Below are 23,058 nucleotides of genomic sequence, written 5' to 3' on the forward strand. Positions count from 1 at the left end.
TCTACGACGGAGGGGAAAAGAACCACAAGGCTGTCCAAACTCACCCCAAAATCGTTAAAACATTTTTATCGTCTTGTTCGACCTATAAAAAGGGGCTATAACTTTTCCCCATGCTCTGAAGTCATTGTGCGTCTGCTTAAAAGCTGGGAAAAGAAATTATTCATAACTTTGTGAAATCCCCCCATTTCTGTGTTTCACTAACCCAATGAACGCAATATAGGTTTTAGGTTATGTCCACCCATCCCCCCTCTCACCGTTTTATCCTAGCACATTACTCTTTCTCTCCGTCACCACTATTATATCATACTGTCGGCCCAAATCCCCTATTGTACAACCCTCTATTGCAGGTATTCCCGAACTGGGGTACGCGTACCCTTGCCGTTGGGGGTACGCCAAAGAATACATTTTTTTATTTTTTTATTTTTTATCTTCACATTTTGAAACAGTACATTTATATTTTCCAACGGGGCTATACATTTGGGTGAGGTTTTTTTCTCACCTGAGTAGCCTTGTTGCACTGCCAAAAATAAAATGAAACCATCTAGTGTTCAGCGAAATAACAACACAATGTCAAATACAGGTAGCCTAGTCAAATAATTAACATCCAATCACATTAACCGTTACTCTCTCACGGGAAACCTTCACTCTTGCGCAGACATTTAGAAATTAAACATGACCATTTGAAAAATAAATAATGGGAGTTTTTTCAGTGAGAATAAGGACAACTTTCAAATAGTAAGACATGTATAACAGCAACAGATACCATTAATAAGAAGGGGCTAGAAGATTCTTCTATAGTGAGCTACCAAGTAGCTAGGACAGGCAAGCCCATATTATTGTGGAGGACTTCATTCTTCCTGCTGCCGCGGATATGGCTGGGACAATGCTGGGAGAAAAGGCCAAAAAAACTATACAGACAATGCCTTCATCAAACAACACTGTTTCACGATGCATCAGTGACATGGCAGGAGATGTTTTGAAACAGTTACAGCTTCGCATACAAGCCTGTGAATTATATGCGTTACAGCTGGATGAGTCAACAGAGGTGGCGGGTCTGGCACAGCTCCTGGTATACACCCGTTACATTTATGGGGGGGGGGGGGGGGTTCAATTAAGGAAGACATCCTCTTCTGCAAACCACTGGACACCAGGACAACAAGAGAGGATAGTTTTAAAGTACTGGACAGCTTTGTGACATCAAATGGACTTTGGTGGTCAAAATGTGTTGGTATCTGTATTGATGGGGCAAAAGCCATGACTGGGAGACATAGTGGAGTGGTAACACGAGTGCAAGCAGTTGCTCCCGACGCCACTTGGGTACACTGCAGCATCCACCGAGAGAGAGGCTCTTTTTGGATACTATGGTGAAAATGGTTAACTTTGTTAAAGCAAGGTCAATGAAATCTCATGTATTTCTGCACTATGCAATGATATGGGCAGCAACCATGTAACCCTTTTACAACATACAGAAGTGTGCTGGTTATCAAGGGGCAAAGTATGACATTTTTTTTTTTTTTAATTGAGAGATGAGCTTAAAGTTTTCTTTACTGACCATAATTTTCACTTGTCTGACCGCTTGCATGATGACGAGTTTCTCACACGACTGGCCTATCTGGGTGATGTTTTTTCTCGCCTGAATGATCTGAATCTAGGATTACAGGGATTCTCCGCAACTATATTAATTGTGCTGGACAAAATTGAGGCTATGATTAAGAAGTTGGAGCTCTTCTCTGTCTGCATTAACAAGGACAACACACAGGTCTTTCCATCATTGTATGATTATTTTGTGTGCAAATGAACTCACGCTTACGGACAATGTCAAATGTGATATAGCGAAGCACCTGAGTGAGCTGGGTGCACAATTACGCAGGTACTTTCCCGAAACGCACAAACAACTGGATTCGTTATCCCTTTCATGCCCTGCCTCCAGTCCACTTACCGATATGTGAACAAGAGAGCCTCATCGAAATTGCAACAAGCGGTACTGTGAAAATGTATTTTAATCAGAAGCCACTGCCAGATTTATGGATAGGGCTGCGTTCAGAGTTTCTTGCATTGGTAAAATTGCGCTGTTAAGACACTGATGCCCTTTGCAACCACGTAGCAATGTGAGAGTGGATTCTCGGCCCTCGCTAGCATGAAAACTAAGTACAGGCGCAGACTGTGTGTGTAAAATGATTTAAGACTGAGATTCTCTCCAATACAAACAAACATTGCAGAGTGATGTGCATCCTTTCAGGCACACCCTACTCATTAACCTGTGGTGAGTTATTCACCATTTTTTTATGAACAAATAAGGTTTTATATGTAAGATGGCTAAATAAAGAGCAAAATTATAGATTATTATTATATTATTATTTGTGCCCTGGTCCTATAAGAGCTCTTTGTCACTTCCCATGAGTCGAGTTGTGACAAAAACTCACACTCATTCTTATGTTTAATAAATGTATCGTATAGTGTGTGTGTGTGGCAGGCTTACAATGATGGCAAAAAACAACATTTGAGAGTGCACTGAAACTGGTGCTAGAGGGTTGAATGTTTGAAGGGGTACGGGACTATAAAAAGTTTGGGAAGCACTGCTCTATTTCAATTAAGCTGTATCCATGACTTGTCAAACAACCTCCTTGTCCCTGCACACCCCAGCCTCCTCAACCTTCAGATAAGCCCTGTTATGGAGAGGTCTCTCTCTCTCTCTCTCTCTCTCTCTCTCTCTCTCTCTCTCTCTCTCTCTCTCTCTCTCTGCCTGTCAGAGGTGGACGCCCATAATTTAGACCAGCAGCATGGCAGCAATGCATCCTGGGGGAATGGAGAGGTCCATCACAGTGGCAGACTCTTTTCATAGTGTCTCCAGCCATGGAAAAAGGACAAAGAGGAATAACGTATGGATACACACCATGACTGACAAGGCCTATCAATCAAAAGAGGTAATGAAGAGACAAACATGAAACTCTGGACAGTTTGTTATAGGGATGGGCCTGCAACTGGTGGCCCGCGCAGCAGAACCGTCCCGACCTTCCCCTTTTTTTATCGTTCAGGTGTATTTTTTACCGTATTTTATCTCTACCAATATATTTTCCACAAATAGTATATCCAAAATAGATTACAATTTATAGTGCCATCAAGTTTGATTGTTATTAGCTTCTCATAAGCGCTCTGTTTCAGTCGATTTATGGATTGTACCTTGGGACAGAGGAAGAGCAAAATTGTCTCACTCGGGATGAGTTGTCTGAAAGGTCAACATTTCTGCAGTGAATCTCATTCCAAAAATGCCCTAGTTTTCATCCACTCTGTATGTGCTACACTGAACGCTGGGGAATTCATCATTGAGATACGCGCTCTTAAATGGAACTTAATTCCTTTTGTTATGCCCGTTCTTCTCCGTGAGTATTCTGACCTTGAACTAAAGCATGGGGGGAATGCAAGTGCCAACCTGGTCCACGTTTGGGGTTGATATCCCTGAAATGGAGGTGTGGTAGAGGTGTGTCTACAGATAAGAGAATTCTGATTTTGGCTTAATGCTGCTTTATAACCAAATAGGAAGGTGGTAATTACCAGTTGTGAAGTTGTAAATACCAGTTGGATGCATTCACTTGCTTTGAACTCATTGACAAAAGCTTATTGGCTAATGGCCAACAAGCTGCGTAAACCCCAAACTAAATGTTCAGCTATAGTATCACTCTTGTAAACAAATTATAGTGTTCAAAAACGATATTAATAGATTGCCTTTATATGTAATGTTTTTTGTTGCATTTAACTGCCCATAAATGCTGTTGTTGAGATAATTTCCTTAGTAGGCGCCGTCAGAGGTCAGCATGTGGGAGAAGTCGGAGCTCAGGGATGATAGACGAGTCTCCCACTAATAATTACCAGTTGGAGGGGCGTTCAAGTGAAATTTTCCCAGTCATATATGATAAATATCACCTTCCCACTTGGTTATGAACACAGCATAATTCCCTGATAATTCCACCACCTTTACGTGTGAGAAAACCTAGAATAAACCTAGAAAATCGCTGAAGTTATATCTCCCTCACTAACTTTAAGAATTAGCTATCTGAGCAGCTTACCGATCGCTGCAGCTGTACATAGCCCATCTGTAAAGAGCCCACCCAACTACCTACCTCATCCCCATATTGTTTTTATTTACTTTTTTGCTCTTTTGCACCCGAGTATTTCTACTTGCACATCTTCATCTGCACATCTATCACTTCAGTGTTAATTTTTTAAATTGTAATTACTTCACTATTATGGCCTATTTATTGCCTTACCTCCTTACTCCATTTGCACACACTGTATATACAGTGCCTTGCGAAAGTATTCGGCCCCCTTGAACTTTGCGACCTTTTGCCACATTTCAGGCTTCAAACATAAAGATATAAAACTGTATTTTTTTGTGAAGAATCCACAACAAGTGGGACACAATCATGAAGTGGAACGACATTTATTGGATATTTCAAACATTTTTAACAAATCAAAAACTGAAAAATTGGGCGTGCAAAATTATTCAGCCCCTTTACTTTCAGTGCAGCAAACTCTCTCCAGAAGTTCAGTGAGGATCTCTGAATGATCCAATGTTGACCTAAATGACTAATGATGAGTAATACAATCCACCTGTGTGTAATCAAGTCTCCGTATAAATGCACCTGCACTGTGATAGTCTCAGAGGTCCGTTAAAAGCGCAGAGAGCATCATGAAGAACAAGGAACACACCAGGCAGGTCCGAGATACTGTTGTGAAGAAGTTTAAAGCCGGATTTGGATACAAAAAGATTTCCCAAGCTTTAAACATCCCAAAGAGCACCGTGCAAGCGATAATATTGAAATGGAAGGAGTATCAGACCACTGCAAATCTACCAAGACCTGGCCGTCCCTCTAAACGTTCAGCTCATACAAGGAGAAGACTGATCAGAGATGCAGCCAAGAGGCCCATGATCACTCTGGATGAACTGCAGAGATCTACAGCTGAGGTGGGAGACTCTGTCCATAGGACAACAATCAGTCGTATATTGCACAAATCTGGCCTTTATGGAAGAGTGGCAAGAAGAAAGCCATTTCTTAAAGATATCCATAAAAAGTGTTGTTTAAAGTTTGCCACAAGCCACCTGGGAGACACACCAAACATGTGGAAGAAGGTGCTCTGGTCAGATGAAACCAAAATTGAACTTTTTGGCAACAATGCAAAACGTTATGTTTGGCGTAAAAGCAACACAGCTCATCACCCTGAACACACCATCCCCACTGTCAAACATGGTGGTGGCAGCATCATGGTTTGGGCCTGCTTTTCTTCAGCAGGGACAGGGAAGATGGTTAAAATTGATGGGAAGATGGATGGAGCCAAATACAGGACCATTCTGCAAAAGACCTGAGACTGGGACGGAGATTTGTCTTCCAACAAGACAATGATCCAAAACGTAAAGCAAAATCTACAATGGAATGGTTCAAAAATAAACATATCCAGGTGTTAGAATGGCCAAGTCAAAGTCCAGACCTGAATCCAATCGAGAATCTGTGGAAAGAACTGAAAACTGCTGTTCACAAATGCTCTCCATCCAATCTCACTGAGCTCGAGCTGTTTTGCAAGGAGGAATGGGAAAAAATGTCAGTCTCTCGATGTGCAAAACTGATAGAGACATACCCCAAGCGACTTACAGCTGTAATCGCAGCAAAAGGTGGCGCTACAAAGTATTAACTTAAGGGGGCTGAATAATTTTGCACGCCTAATTTTTCAGTTTTTGATTTGTTAAAAAAGTTTGGATTATCCAATAAATGTCGTTCCACTTCATGATTGTGTCCCACTTGTTGTTGATTCTTCACAAAAAAATACAGTTTTATATATTTATGTTTGAAGCCTGAAATGTGGCAAAAGGTCGCAAAGTTCAAGGGGGCCGAATACTTTCGCAAGGCACTGTAGATTTATCTATTGTGTTATTGACTGTACTTTTGTTCATTCCATGTGTAACTCTGTGTTGTTGTTTGTTACACTGCTTTGCTTTATCTTGGCCAGGTCGCAGTTGTAAATGAGAACTTGTTCTCAACTGGCCTACCTGGTTAATTAAATAAAGGTGAAATAAAAAATATATTAAAAAAAAAAGTTAAAATGGGAAATGACAAGATTGCAAAATGTTGTTGACCTCTAAAACATAATTTAGGAAAAATTAAATGACTAAGATGTTGTTTTGTTTTTTTTCATTTGAGTAAATATTGAAAAATATGCCCTACCAGGTGGTTAAGTTTCCCATGAAATGTATTTAACACAAGTTACGCACTTGCATAAGGTCTGAAAACAAACGACTGAGAAATGCTTCAATCCAAACATGTAGAAAGGGCACATACTGTATATTCTTACAGTAAGTTGGAATCGGGGCCTGTGTGAATTGTGTTTTGTAGATCAACACATGCCTTTTTACAAAAACAGTGTCTGCATCCTGGAAAATCTTTAAAAGTTTTAAATGAATTATATTAGTCATAGAGTCATGAAACTTTCACAGAACATGGAAACATAACATTCACATACATTGTAAAGATGTGCGCTGAGAGTCGGGAAGCAAGTTCAGGGAGTGAGTGTTTTAATTAAATAAATGGAACATCATACGAAAGAACCTCGAACAACGCACAGACATGAAACAGAAATTGGAAACAATGACGCCTGGGGAAGGAACCAAAGGCATTGACATATACAGGGCAGGTAATCAAGGAAGTGATGGAGTCCAGGTGAGTCTGACGACGCGCAGGTGCGTGTAACGATGGTGACAGGTGTGCGCCATAACGAGCAGCCTGGTGACCTAGAAGCCGGAGAGGGAGCACAAGTGACATACATGCACATAAAGTGAGATATACGTTTTCCTTGGACGCCCAACAATAGGCAAACCAACTTTGTTTTGTCTGTCTACAGCCGGCTATTTAGACAGTGTTGTTTATTATCAAGGGCTCGATTCAATTCATATTGCGGAAGTTCAGCGCTATAGCTCGATTGTAATTTAAAGGTATATTCCGATTGAGCCGACATATGCAGCGTTTACAGTGAAATCAGTCGCCGCAAATTTCAATCACGCTATAGCGCTGAACTTCAGCTTTACGGATTGAAACACCCCCAAAATGAAGATAGAACAATAGGATCATTTTGCAAACTGAGGTTAACCATGACAGGATGATAACTTACCTTTGCAGCTCACTTGCTGAACCCTCTGAGTGTCATTCTCAGCCCTGACGTCCACCATCCTCCAACAGTCTCCCTACATTTCCTGACAATCTAATGAGCATTTCTGTCTGCAGTTAGTCTCATACGAGTCAGCCTGAAAAGGGGCTGTGTGTGTGTGTACTAAAACCTCTGTTTTAGTGTAGGTCTGTGTGTGCGCAAAACCTATTTTTGTGTGTGTGTGCACTAAACCTCTTTGTGTGTGTGTGTGTGTGTGTGTGTGTCTTCGCCTGTGCCAGTACACATTGTGTGCGTTTGTGCTCATCGGTCTTTAAAAGAATGAAAGAGAACGTGTTTTGCTCAGCTCTCCTCGGCTGTAGAGTCCGTGGGAGTATTGACATTTAATCATCCACAACAGCTGTGCAGGATTTTACCAGACTTGTTCCACTTCATTTTAACAGTGTGCCAACAACGCACAACACAATTACCCTACTCCTTCCAGTCGCCATGGGGATGGGAAGAGGCACAGTGTAGGGGTGTCTAAATATTGGTGTTGGCACTACTTTTTCTCAGCCACATGGACATCCAATGTCCACAGTTATGAGTGTTGCGGCGTAATACACCAATAAAGGATCCAATGTCCGATGTCACTGCTCCATAGCAAGTGTTGAGTGAAGCTTATTTTTATGTTTTGGTGTATTTTAAACATGACTGATTATTTGAGAGACTGGATCAACACACGTTCCTGTCGCACAGTTCTACTGTTTGACTAGTTCGTTTTTGTTTTGACGGATGTCCACAGGAGGGTGCCACGTGCCTGGCAGCTTCTGTGGAAGAAATATATAAATATTTCTATGTAGGGTAGTCTCAGCCCTGTGTCTAAATCAGAGCAGTGCTCAGGAGAGGGAGAGAAAGAGAGAGACGCGGGGAGTGAGAAAAAGGAGGGAGGGTGGCCGAAAACTAAGAGAGGAGAGCTAGAGACGGGGAAAGGAGCAGAAAACCTGCAACACCTCATCAGCTGTTTGTACTGTTTGTCAACTCTTCTTTTACCATGGCTACAACATCCCAGGACTTAGACTAAGGAGGAAACAAAGACACGAGTGTGAGAGAGAAAGAGAGAGGAGTGAGAAAAAGAAAAAAGCAAGAACCAAAAAAAAAAAAGGAAGAAGAGTGAGAGTGAAAGGAGAGAGAGGAAAGGTGGGCGAGAGGAGGAGTAGGCACCCTTTCCTTGAAGAAGTAAGCGTGCAAGGGGAAAAGGAGAGAGGAGGAAGGAGGGAGCGCACTCTACTGTGTGGACATGGGGTTGTGTGCTGTTCTGTTGATCTGTCTATCCCAGGCACAGTTTGGGAGAATTTGGGCGCAGGAGCGAACAGGTAAGATCTCAACTTGTATCACATGAACACACACACACAAACAAACACTAGCACACCCACACACACACACACACAATACACTTACATACCTGAGGTAAATAGTCCCAGAACTAACTTCCCACTGTCAAAATACTGTGAAAGTGTGTGTGTGTGTGTGTGTGTGTGTGTGTGTGTGTGTGTGTGTGTGTGTGTGTGTGTGTGTGTGTGTGTGTGTGTGTAAGAGAGAGAAAAAGAGAGAAAGAGAATGTGTGTGTGTGAAAGAGATTTGTTTTCGATTCATGGACAAAAGTTTGTATATGTGGCCAAGCCTTACTCTTCTGAACATCTGTGCAAGCTATGCTAAAAGGCTAACAGTCCTTTCGAAACTTATCTCTGTGAGTCAGAGGAAATACTTGAAGGCCCTGTGATGGATTTGATTTTCTACCCACTCTTTGTCCTCATCACCAGTCATGAGTGTGTGTGTGTGTGTGTGTGTGTGTGTGTGTGTATGCATGCATGTGTGTGCGTGTGTGCGTGTGTGTGTGTGTGTGTGTGTGTGTGTATTTGCATGAGGGAAAGTATGTATGTGTGTGTCTGTGTGTGCAAACACCTTTATGTCTGTTCAACCACGTCACAGTGTTTGCCTATGAGTGTGTGTGTGTGTGTGCGTGTGCATGTGTGTATTTCAGTACTCCTTGGAGATGCAGTATTTTTAGCAGCCTCCGTTCTTCCACCGCTCCTCCTCCTACAATCAGTGCTGCTCTAGATTCACTGCCCTCTCCTGTGGTCCCCCTCCCTCTGATCAGGGGCCCAGCTCTGCAGTGAAGAGCCCAGCCCAGAGAGGCCCCTCTGGGCCCCCAGTGAGAAGAGACAGACCCCAGCCCCATATGCCCACCACAGGGGCCCCATATCGCAACAGCAGAGCCTGGCAAGAGAACAGTGCTTTCCCCTTGGATGAAGAGGTTGTCATGCCTCATGAAGTGTTCCTCGATCCTGGTCGTGGAAAACCACTGGATGTACAGCCTTCTAGTTCCATCACACACATGATTTAGATATTGTTATCGAGGGGTGTTATCGATGCAGGGGTGCTAATGCTCGGCTGGAACATAAGCCTGCCCACCATGTAGGTATACCCAGGTCCATGATGGAAGAACTGGCCTAATGTTAAAGGAACATCCACAAATCAGATGATGGTGAGACAACAGGATAAAGGAACATTAGAGCCCTCGAATCACATAGTTGGTTCTGATGGAGACTAGCTTGAAGTGCTTTGAAAGGTCAGTTAGGTGTCTCGGGATTGAGAATAAAATAAAAAATGACGTAATAGACACCTGGGAGGGCTCAGAAGAGCGCTCAAAAGGTTCTCAAAGATCAGCTATGACTTTGTGTTAAAAATGAAGGACTCAAATTGAAGTGGACATTGGTGAACTTTCATCCGTCCAGTTATTGCAGATGAGTGAAAGGAGTTAAGAAAAGGAAACATGTTTATCTAGCACTCATTTAACGAGCCTAAACTGAGCATTTGCAGCTTCGGCATGAACTGTCTAAGCATGTGCGTACCGAGCACAACCCGATCGTGTGCAGACCAAGTACAGCCAGAGCATTTTTGAAACGAACAACGAGGAAACACACCAATTGTGGTTGAACAGCCATTTTGCTGTTATCGTCATCTTTTGACTGTATGACCATATGGATCTGAAGCTCAATCCCTTGTCTGCAGCCTCTGGCAAATATAGGCAACCTGGAACACACTCAAGACGTTTGTCACTCTCTGTGGGCACATCGGTGGTTGTAAATGTTATATAATGATGGCATGAGGATTTCATATATTTTGGAAAGGGAAGAATGTAGCATGTGCGTTTACCATTGTAGAATGACTACATGTGAACACAATTCTCCCTGAGGTAATTTGTGTGAATTAGGTCACTTAACCTTGGGTGATTTTCCTGAAACATTCGTAGCACTAAGACCATTGTTGGTCCATTGCCTAGAAAGTACTTAAATGGACTGCTGTGACAAATCGTCAAAAAACTTCACTCGGGGCAAGGAAATGATTAAGATTGGGACAAAAAAAACGGGGAATCTATCCCTTTAAGATGATCTCTGTGCTACAAAGTGTCTGGGAAACTCACCCCTGATTGAAGAACAGTCAATAAAAAGATAGTGGTGTTAATAAAGCCCTTTGTAAGACAGCAGTGAATCCAACTCATATTAACTCTATTGCCCCCTATAAACTATTACAGGCCCCACTCAATATGGGTTTGGCCACAGAGTTTTGAAACCCAGAAGCCCCAAAAGACCGATACTTCCAGGAATGCCTCGCAAAGCAGACTCAACAGACTAGGTTTTGGGATTTGGAAAGTCAATGAGAGAAGTGAAAAATTAATCCTTATAGTTGTTCATTTTCTGGATAAAAAACAACTATATTTTGATGATGTGATGGGGCGGCAGGGTAGCCTAGTGGTTAGAGCATTGGACGAATAACCGAAAGGTTGGAAGTTCAAATCCCTGAGCCGACAAGGTTACAAATCTGTCATTCTGCCCATGAACAGGCAGTTAACCCACTTTTCCTAGGCTGTCGTTGAAAATTAGAATTTGTTCTGAACTGACATGCCTAGTTAAAAAAAAATGTGACTATTGACATTCAGTTTTTTGAAAGTCCTATATTTTGAGAAGTTAATTGCTGACCTGCTGAGTAATAATACCCCCAAATAAATAAAAATATAGGTTTTTGTGGATTATTCCTTTAAATAGATGAACATGGTATTACTCCAACTTTGTGAAAGTGTCAACTTGACATGTTTTAATTTGTGTCAAAGGATTGCCTTTGATTTGGATGCCTGGAAATGTGCAGTTCAGTACGACATGACCGTTAGACCCGCTGACGTGTTTCTACTCATGAGCTTAGCTAGCTAACATCCCCATGACATCGCTTACAAATGTGATCAAGGATTTATATTGGAGAAGCAATTTCTGTTGCCTGGCTACCCAAACTCCAAACACTACGCCACGCCCCCACAGACGTTAGCTTATTCTCTGCAATGAGTCTGGATCTGGATCTAAACGTGACAACATGGGGATGTCAAATTTTAACGTGATAACATGAAACAACACACATAACAACAGGTAAGCAGATGTGAAAACATCTCGTGAAATAAATGTGACAATTGTAACGTGATAACATGAAACTACACTTAACATATAAGCACAGTGGCGGTTCTAGCTTGTATGGCGCCCAGCTTGTGTGGCCCCACAAAAGAAAGCACCATTCTGCAATAACTGTCATTTTTATTCAGACATTTGGAACAACACAAATAAATAATCATAGTAATCATAATCATAATCATTTAAAACTATATCAATATATATGCAAAATGAATGAAAATGAAGTAACAAAAACAAATGGAAAGAAATTGTAGTATATAAATACAAATAAAAAAGAGAACCAAATTATTACGCTATTACCCTATTGCTAACAAAAAACACACAAATACAACTAAATTGCACAAATCCTATATCAAAAAATACACAAATAGAATAACACACTTATAAAGAAGAGAACCTGATTACTACACTGTTGCACTTCAAACAAGAAACACACAAACTAAATTGCATTACTAATTGAATTAGCACTGTACAAAGTTAGAGGTGCGCTATTTGATAGATTCCCCCGCTCCCACTACCTCGGGCTTCCAGTGAGGAGACCTGAGGTCAACCCCCCCCCCCCCCCACCCACCCACCCACCCACTCCGACAAGGTTAATTGACCCACAGTCCCACACGGTGACATGATGTCATTGACGTGACGTGCAAATGAGCGATAGAAAACCGATCACGCAAATGTCACCATTCTGAATATTTGTTATTTTATTTTTTTGTGCGGGTGCCCCACGCCGCCCCCGACAAGATGCCGCCCTGGGCGGCTGCCCATGTCTCCGATGCCTAAATCCGACACTGTATGAGCACATGTGAAAACACAAATTTTAACATGGGAAGTCAGGGCCAGGGGCACATATTGTATGTGCATCCGTAACTGCAGTGAGAGATGGGAGCAATGAAACAGATTTAGATAGAATTAAAACACGATTTAAAAATCATATTAATCATATTTCCATTTTCAGAGAAAAGCTCTTCTCTATGTTATGATATGTGCAACATAAACACCTTTTTATCCCACACCCCTATGACCTTTCAGTTGAATGTGAAAACGTGTTTTTGGAACACTTCATGTGGAATTTCACGTGAAATTATGTGGTTTTTTCCCCGTAAGAGTGTAACTTGCATGAACAGAAGCCATATTTGTTTCAGTCACAAGGCCACAGTGATTATAATGATTAGCAGTCCCCAAGAAACATTTTGCTCCACCTCAAAGATAGCCATCTCCTTTTATTAAAAGTGATTTTACTGACTTAAACTCTGGCCGTTCTCCCTTTCTTTGTCTGTCCACAGGGGTTTGAGCATGCGTGTCTGGGCAGAGGAGACGTAGTCATTATTTGTGTGCGTCTGTAAGTTGTTGTTCGCATGACTTAATTCCCTAATAATTCCACCGCCTGTACACGTGAGGAAACCAGGAATAACGTCCAGCAAACCTACCGGTTCCAAGTGGAAAAAGCATCTACCTCTTTTTTTATGATAGAAATAACACTATTCTCTATGCATAGCTAGGTAAATGAGTAATCAATTTGGATAAAGGAATTGTAAATATAAATTACACTTGTTTTAGATCTATTTGACCTTATAATCGCCGGAGACAAATGTGAAACCAGTCATATGGCAGCAAACTGAAACATATCAACATATCAACTTTCCCACAGTATAGTTTATTAAATGCTGTGCCATTATGCAGAAATTAAATTGTACAGCCTTTTAACTTGGAGAGATCGGCGCTGTCAAATGTCTTAATTATAGACTACTCCGACTTTCTCTGTTTCCTATTTCTATCATGTGAAACATTAGCCACTATCAGTATTGACTGTCAGTAGGTCTAATAACAACACATATTCAACTGCCAGTTAACTGTTAGTTCCCTTCAGTTGGTATAGCCTGCATTATTATTCCATTTAATTACATTGTTTAGTTTACCTTCATTTGTTTCCTCTGTAGATGCTGTCACGGCCATGTGGTTGTTGCTGAGGATCATTAGTAGCAGTTAATAATATGTTTAAAAGACCAGTCCGTAAGAGTTTGAATGCAAAGCATGGTGCAATATTTGGCATCACACAGTTCCATGGGTAGTGCAAGTTATAGATGAGATAAGTTATAGATGAGATAAGGAGATAGCCTACACTATAGTACACTATTCTTCCGATTATAAGTCTATGTACACTAATCTTTCAACAGTACCATGGGTTGAAGAACTACAGTTGATTTCGGAGGTTTACGTACACTTAGGTTGTTCAACCACTCCACAAATTTCTTGTTAACAAACTATAGTGTTGGCAAGTCGGTTAAGAAATCTACTTTGTGCATGACACAAGTAATTTTTCCAACAATTGTTAACAGACTTGTTAACCAAGGCCCTTCTCCCCCGATTGCTCAGTTTGGTCAGTTGGCAAGATCAAGGAAGATCTTAGGTTGGAGTCATTAAAAATCATTTTTCAACCATTCCACACATTTCTTGTTAACAAACTATAGTTTTGGCAAGTTTGTTAGGACATACTTTGTACATGACACAGGTAATTTTCCAACAATTGTTTACAGACAGATTATTTCAATTAAAATTCACTGTATCACAATTCCAGTGGGTCAGAAGTTTACATACACTAAGTTGACTGTGCCTTTAAACAGCTTGGAAAATTCCAGAAAATTATGGCATGGCTTTAGAAGTTTCTGATATGCTAATTTACATCATTTGAGTGAACTTGAGGTGTACCTGTGGATGTATTTCAAGACCTACCTTCAAACTCAGTGCCTCTTTGCTTGACATCATGGGAAAATCAAAAGAAATCAGCCAAGACCTCAGATAAAAAAAATTGTAGACCTCCACAAGTCTATATCCAAAGTATCTATATCCACAGTTAAACAAGTCCTATATCGACATAACCTGAAAAGCCGCCCCGCAAGGAAGAAGCCACTGCTCCAAAACTGCCATAAAAAGCCAGACTACGGTTTGCAACTGCACATGGGGACAAAGATCGTACTTTTTGGAGAAATGTCCTCTGGTTTGATGAAACAAAAATAGAACTGTTTGGCCATAATGACCATCGTTATGTTTGGAGGAAAAAGGGGGAGGCTTGCAAGCCGAAGAACACCATCCCAACCGTGAAGCATGGGGGTAGCAGCATCATGTTGTGGGGATGCTTTGCTGCAGGGGGGATTGGTGCACTTCACAAAATAGATGGCATCATGAGGTAGGACAATTACGTAGATATATTGAAGCAACATCTCAAGACATCAGTCAGGAAGTTAAAGCTTGGTCGCAAATGGGTCCTCCAAATGGACAATGACTCCAAGCATACTTCCAAAGTTGTGGCAAAATTTCTTAAGGACAACAAAGTCAAGGTATTAGAGTGGCCAACACAATGCCCTGACCTCAACCCCATAGTACATTTGTGGGCAGAACTGAAAAAGTGTGTGTGAGCAAGGAGGCCTACTAACCTGACTCACTTACACCAGCTCTGTCAGGAGGAATGGGCCAAAATTGACCCAACTTATTGTGGGAAGCTTGTGGAAGGGTACCTTAAACGTTTGACCCAAGTTAAACAATATAAAGGCAATGCTACCAAATACTAATTGAGTGTATGTAAACTTCGGACCCACTGGGAATGTATATATATAATTCTCTCTACTATTATTCTGACATTTCACATTCTTAAAATAAAGTGGTGATCCTAACTGACCTAAGAGAGGACATTTTTACTAGGATTAAATGTCAGGAATTGTGAAAAAGTGAGTTTAAATGTATTTCGACTTCAACTGTAAATGTGGCATGATTTTTTTTATTTTGTTCGTAAAGGCTCTCCAACCCCTTTTTTATGATTCACAAATACTTTCCTAACCCTAAATAATCTAAAAGACCAGAGTATTATTAAATCTACCAATTGTTGCTGAAACAGAGACGAACATGCATATATTGAGGTGGCGTTCTTTCATTGATCCCTAATATTCTGAACCCATTCTGTCAATATATTCTATTGAATCTGTTGACAAATTTCTAACTTAAAGGTTCACCATATTTAAAGGGATGGCTTAAAGATAAATGTACTGAAAACCCTGTTGAATGAAAACCCCATGAGAAAATATGTTGGCCAGCAAGTGGGAGGGATGAATTACATTTATTCAGCGTGCGCAAGGGAACCATGCATGCAAAGCCCGTTTCACACCTTCATAAGGTAAGTCTGAATACCAACTACTGAGAAGTGCGTAGCAAAGGCGTTCTTAATTAAGAAATGCGTAATCTCCTACGTTTGGAATCTTTACCCAACAGTATGAGCGCCATCCGTTAAGTCAGCAGAAGTAATTTATTGTTCATTAATGTATTGGAAAAAGCTTAAAGTACCAAGTCCATTAACTTCCCTGCAAAAGAAAGTACATAAGTTATATGCAGCTATAAGAAAAGGGGCAGTATGGATTACCTTCATTGTCACTCATTTTGTTGGATGACACTGAACTTAGACAGCTTGAACTTCAGTGCATTCAGCATGGAGTATGGCCGTATTGGCCCATGATAATGCTGAGGCTTGTGAGATAACTGTGGATGGATGATATGCTGACAGAGAATGGGGGAAAGAAAATAACGATAGTGAATAGTTCAATTTGAGAGACTCAGGAGATGGATGACAGTGTATTGTCCCATACAAAAACTGCTAATGATGAGTGATTATGACGCTTAATTAACCTACATAATTTAGTGAGATAATTATTTTGTCTCGATAAGGTGGTAAATAGTAGCTTCACTTGATGTGGGTTTATTGACTCTAGGCCTACTGATCTCTGTGTGTGTGTGTGTGTATGTGTGTGTGTGTGTGTGTGTGTGTATGTGCATGCATGCGTTTCTGAGCATGTTACCCAGTGTGGAAGCTTTAGGGATTTGTTCTTACCAGTGTATTATATAGGCCTATGTATCTGTACTGTACATATGTGGCTGATGATGCTTGCCCTACATTGGCTTCTTTCCTTACATGTGTTTCAAACACCCACCAGATTTGCAAGGTTGGTGCCGCAATGCAGGCACTCCTGAGGGATGTTCTAGGGCGGACACATCTCCCTTTGTCGTAGTGTTATCTCACATAAAGCAATGGTGCCGTCCTGTTCCAAAGGATCTATAGAAAACCTGGGTTCAAACAGTATTTGTTTTGTTTCAAATGATGCACTTGATTGAGCTTGCCTGGTACAATGGAACCAATGGAATAGTCCCAGAAGTGCAAACTGCAAACCCTGCCCATCTGACACGCAGGCAGGTTCAATCGAACTCTGAAAGTATTTGAAAGAAAATGGATACTAATTTAGCATAGGTCTGGTGTAGAGGGGTGCACCTATTGTAAGACATGTATGTACTGTGCAGTATATAGGCCTGTCCTCCCATTGATTGCCTTTAAGATGTGCTGAGATTTGTTGGATCGTTGAGGGAGACACACTGATGGAGCAAGACCCAGTGTGTGTGTGTGTTTTGCAGAACAGTGTTATGACAACTGTCCATTCCTTGAGTCACTGTCCATCTTTCTCTCTCTCTCTCTCTCTCTCTCTCTCTCTCTCTCACTCACCCTCTCTCACTCCTCCTTTTCGTCCTCCCTCCGTACTCGGACGACACCCCTCAGCTAAGTCCCAAATGGCACCCTTTTCCCTATATAGTGCACTACTTTTACTGGTCAAAATGGCACCCTATTCCCTACATAGTGCACTACTTTAGACTGGTCAAAAGTGGTGCCCTATATAGGGAATAGGGTGCCATTTGGGATGCAGCCCCTCATCTTCTCAGCAGAGATAAATGCAGCCAAATTGACCCAATTAAACAGCTTTGATTGTGAAGCGTCAGAAATAGATCCTCTTCCGCTGTTGCAGTGAAATCAAACAAAACCCCTTATTAGAACCACCTCCCCCCTGTGTAGGTTTCTCTCTCTCTCTCTGATGTTCTCTCTCTTTCACTCTAGCTGTCTCTTTTCGACAACATCCTTTCTTTTCGACAACATTGAGGTCCACATTGGAAACAAGTGTTTTAATTAAGGGAGTGGCTGCATGACCAGGCTCAACACGCCTCTTCCTGAAAGCGAAACAACCTTAACGTCTCTGCATATGCTACTTTATGCAAAAAGCCATTTACATCGCTCCGCTGCTGTTTTCCCCTCCCTTCCTGTTCTCCATCACCCGATGTCTTTAGAACTGCTTTGTCTGTTGTAACTGCAAATGATATGATCAACATTTTGTACAAACCTTTTTTGTCTGTAGTTACTGTAATAAACAACATGATCAACATCTTTGTACAAACTTCTTCGGCTGCCCAGAGGCGGAACTGTATTGAAGACCATTCCTCTTCCGATGACCTGATTGCACTAATTGCTCCAAATTGGTGCAGGCCACGCCTTGTTCCACTACACCTGTTCCCACACCTGTTCTCACTCCCAAATCACCACTCCCAAGCCTTTTCTCACTCCTCACCATCCCATATAACCACAATCTCCCCTTCTGAACACTAACAATACTTTCATGGGGATGCCATGGGTGGCATGTTCTCCTTTTTTTTTTCTGGAAAATAATAAGTGAGTGCCTTATTCATTGGAGAATGTAACATGCTGATGTTAGAGATGCTTGCAATGGCTGCAGTTTGTACGCTACTGTCATCACCTTAGTACACGTATTGTCCCTATTGTCAGTAGTTATATCCTTTTTGTTATCTTTTAGATGTTTTATAATCTTCACCTATAGTTTTGGCACGGTCAGTCACGCTTGACGCTCTGTTTATCTCCCGTTTTGTATTTCCTCTGCAGAAACTGCCTAAACTTTGCAGGTGAGACAGCAGTGATTTGCTAAGGGGAAGCCACAACTCAGGAATGGCAGCCCACTGCTGGTGGTGTTTGCTCAGGTTTAGGGGTTATAGCTGGAGGCTGGGTTGGAGTAGTGCTGTGCACTGGACCTTGAAGGGGTGTATGGTTCCTGTAACCACAACTGTGCAAACAGTGCTGCATGGTCCTGAAGCTGTTCTCCATTTAGTTTTAAACAGTGCTTCGTGGGTTTGGAATGTTTGAACCATTTTCTGCGTCTGAGCGCACGTTTGTGGTCGTTGTTGAATGGTCCCTGCAGTGTACCTTTGCAAATATGTCTGGAACAGTAGCAACAGAACGAAACGCATTAACAGCAGAACTCAATCTATAAACCAGCCTAAGTAACAGGTTGCGCTGACAAAAAAACTAAATGTAAGTTAGCGACCTAACAGCTAGACTTGTTTACAATGTGCTCACCAGAGATGTGGTACAACGAAGAAATGTAATATTGTTTAGAAAAGAGATGCGCGTCAGCTGCTGTTAGTTTAGCTAACTTGGATGGCAGCCATGTTTGTTAAACAAGCGAACTTTCATCCCAGATTGTTTATTTGCATCTTACAGTGAATTGCAAAGTCAAAGATGGCTGCGCCCATTGCCTGTAAAATATTAATTTAGTTTGGGCATTTTTAAAGGATATTATAAGTCTTCGATCTACTTGTTAGTGTTTACAAGAACTGGAGCACATGACTTGACAAGTTGTTTACAGTTTGACAAAGCAAATAATGTTATCACCTCAGATCATCGCAAATGCAAGCCTAACTGCCTAACCGTAGCGTGAAAGTTAAACAGGGCTGCCAGACTTGGTTGAAACGATTTGTAGGGGGGTTAATTTCAGTTCTGGGGAAATGCAGTAAATGTTACTATGATGGAGGATTTATCAATAAATTGGGGTGGAAGGAAACAAAGTTTGTAAGATAAATAAAACCTTCTGGAAAGGGGGGGGGGGGGGGGGGGGGTCTGAGCTGGCAACCCTGAGTAACGATAGTTACAATCTAAGTTGAGTGAACAATCAATTTTGTTATGACATCCAGAAAGCATTGTATGATGTCAAACACGGCACGATGTATAGCTGGCATTTAGCTTAGCATTAGCTCAGTACAACCTTCAAAAATTATTTTACACACAATCTATACAATAATCAAAATGCATGATTTGTCACCATTATTTGAAAATGTGATTAAAACAGAATATACATTATGCTCCATAGTGTGCTACAGTAGAAACGACAACACGATGTACAGAAACTATAATGACAATGTAATAAGGCACTTACTTTGAAAGGAACGCACACATGTCCAATGTTGTTATTAGTAAAGAAAACCACAGAAGCAATGCGGGCGCCAGCCGGTATATTGGCCAGGAGGAAAAAGTTTGCAAGTTACAGTGCATTTGGAAAGCATTCAGACCACTTGACTTCTATATTTTGTTACCTTACAGCCTTATTCTAAACTTGGTGAGGTTTTTTTTGTGTATCTAAATCTACACACAATACACCATAATGACAATCCCGTAAACATTTATTTTTAACATTTTAAATGTATCAAGTAAAAACATACCTTATTTACATAAGTATTCAGACACTTCGCTATTAGACTCAATTGAGCGCAGGTGCATCCTGTTTCCACTGATTGCCCTTGAGATGTTTCTACAACTTGATTGGGAACCAGCTGTGGTAAATTCAATTGATTGGACATGATTTGGAAAGGCACACACAGATACTTTACCCAAATAACATGGGAACTGGATGAGGACATGGATTAGTAGTTGTGGTTTCTACAGGGGGAACACAAAGAGGAGAAAAACAATAGGGATGCGCCGATCTCGTCATACTTACATTTGTAATCCTATCTGTTTTATCACACCCGAAACTCGGTGTGATAATCGGATTTACTCGTGATCTAAAAAACGGAAGTGCGCTTTAAATGCCAGTAAGCCTATACCCCAAGTGCGTATGACTGCACTATCAATCCAAGCACATCTGTATGTTTATTTTACTCTTCACAAGTTGTTCCAAGCTAAGAAACAATCCCGACAGCTGAAAATGCACATGATTTACTTACTTAGTCCTATTCAATTATCCACGAAATAGGCTAATAAATAATGCATGGCTGGCTACTGCAGACCTGCATTTATGCCAGACGCAGATTTAGTTGAAGGTATTCACTCGCCCTATACTTTAAATCAAAGTTTATTGGTCACGTACACAGATTTGCAGATGTTATCGCAGGTGCAGAGAAATGCTTGTGTTTCTAGCTCAAACAGTCCAGTAAAAACACCTAGCAATAAGCACAAAATCCAAAAAGAAAGAAATACCCCATAATTACAAAGCGAAAACAGGTTTTTAGACATTTTTGCTAATGTATAAAAAACAAAACAAAACTTGATTGGACATGATTTGGAAAGGCACACACTTGTCTATATAAGGTCCCACAGTTGACAGTGCGTTGTCAGAGAAAAAAACAAGCTATGAGGTCGAAGGAATTGTCCGTAGAGCTCTAAGACAGGATTGTGTTGAGGCAGAGATCTGGGGAAGGGTACAAAAAAATGTCTGCAGCATTAAAGGTCCCAAAGAACTCAGTGGCCTCCATCATTTTTAAATGGATGAAGTTTGGAAGCACCAAGACTCTTCCTAGAGCTGGCCACCTGGCCAAACTGTGCAATCGGGGGAGAAGTGCCTTGGTCAGGGAGGTGAACAAGAAACCGATGGTCCCTCTGACAGAGCTCCAGAGTTCCTCTCTGGAGATGTGAGAACCTTCCAGAAGGACAAGTATCTCTGCAGCTCTCCACCAATCAGGTCTTAATGGTAGAGTGGCCAGACTGAAGCCCCTCCTCAGTAAAAGGCAAATGACAGCCCCCTTGGAGTTTGCCAAAAGGCACCTAAAGTACACTCAGACCATGAGAAACAAGATTCTCTGGTCTGATGAAACCAAGATTGAACTCTTTGGCCTGAATGCCAAGCGTCACGTCTGGAGGAAACCTGGCACCATCCCTACGGTGAAGCATGGGGGTGGTAGCATCATGCTGTGGGGATGTTTTTCAGCGGCAGGGACTGGGAGACTAGTCAGGATTGAGGGAAAGATGAAAGGAGTAAAGTACAGAAATATCCTTGTTTAAAAACCTGCTCAGGACCTCAGACTGGGGCAAAGGTTCACCTTCCAACAGGACAACGACTCTAAGCACACTGCAAAGACAACGCAGGAATGGCTTCGGGACAAGTCTCTGAATGTCCTTGAGTGGCCCAGTCAGAGCCCGGACTTGAAGCCGATCGAACATCTCTGGAGAGACCGGAAAATAGGTGTGCAGCAACGCTCCCCATCCAACCTGACAGAGCTTGAGAGGCTCTGCAAAGAAGAATGGGAGAAACTCCCCAAATACAGGTGTGCCAAGCTTAGCATCATACCCAAGAAGACTCGAGGCTGTAATCGCTGCCAAAGGTGCTTCAACAAAGTACTGAGTAAAGGGTCTGAATACTTATGTAGAAATTGAAAAACCCATTTGCTTTGTCATTATGAGGTATTGTGTGTAGATTGGTGGGGGAGGGGGGTTGAATAAATTTTAGAATAAGGCTATAACCTAACCAAATGTGGAAAAAGTCAAGGGGTCTAAATACTTCCCAAACGTACTGTAGGTAGATCAATGCTTGTTCTGTTGGTCACAAACATTATTATACTTGGTTCACAGCAGTCCAATCATCCTGATACACCACCGTGTCTGTGTCAATGACTGATTTCACCTTTATTCCATTTACTTTGCACTTAAGTAAATCAGAACGTTGTTAAAACTACACGAGAATCGATTTAATTTAACATAGTGATTTCAGGAGTAACATCTAAACAGAATGATATGCCCCACCAACATTATACAACTATACAGAAAACCCTCATTGCTTGAATAAATACATTAAATATGTGATTAGAGAAGAGTCAGATTAACTGAAATAGCAGAGCAGGTGGGTATCTTTTTCTAAGAGGTGTATCATAAGTAATGAATGTGTAGGGGACTTCTGAGAATGCTAGAGACTTTCTTTGTGGCGCAGCAGAAAGATCAGAGTACCCAAAATCCCAGGTGGGGTCATATTGAAAAAGCAGTACTTAGTGATCATGTCAAATGTAATCATCTTGCCACTGCTTTAAAATGTTGTTTTTTTTACATTATTTTAGCTGAACAGGACCACCGCACAATGTCCTGAAGACTGTTAAAATGAATGTCCTGAGCGTGTTAAATACGTCCCAACATGGTATTCAGCGACATCCTGGTAACTTAGAGGAACTAGACTAAGGTCCCCCATAGAATGTTCCCTTGGGACAATCACGCAATGTCCTAACGACGAGTAAAATGAGTCCTGAGAACGTCCTAAAAAAGTATTGACATGGTCCTCAGTGACATCCTGGTAACTTACAGGAACTAGACTAAGGTCCCCCATAGAATGTTCCCTTGGGACAATCACGCAATGTCCTAACGACGAGTAAAATGAGTCCTGAGAACGTCCTAAAAAAGTATTGACATGGTCCTCAGCGACATCCTGGTAACTTAGAGGGAACTACAGAAAGGCCCCATGAACAACGTTCCTTTGGGACCGTTACAAAATGTCACCAAGGA

General features: G+C 41.5%; 1 protein-coding gene across 2 annotated transcripts in view; it reads left to right on the top strand.

Moving 5' to 3' along the window:
- Positions 1-7,777: 7,777 nt before the first annotated feature.
- Positions 7,778-23,058, top strand: part of plxdc1 (plexin domain containing 1) — a 92,894-nt gene continuing 77,613 nt past the window's right edge. The window contains exon 1 of one of the 2 annotated variants that reach the window (XM_021565397.2): positions 7,778-8,504. In XM_021565397.2, the coding sequence (XP_021421072.2) occupies positions 8,429-8,504 (76 nt within the window). In that variant the 5' untranslated portion in view covers positions 7,778-8,428. The remainder of the gene's footprint in view (positions 8,505-23,058) is intronic. The other variant, XM_021565398.2, reaches the window with a different exon arrangement.

The sequence above is a fragment of the Oncorhynchus mykiss genome, chromosome 16 (genome assembly GCF_013265735.2).
Source record: "Oncorhynchus mykiss isolate Arlee chromosome 16, USDA_OmykA_1.1, whole genome shotgun sequence".
In the NCBI taxonomy this organism is placed as follows: Eukaryota; Metazoa; Chordata; class Actinopteri; order Salmoniformes; family Salmonidae; genus Oncorhynchus; species Oncorhynchus mykiss.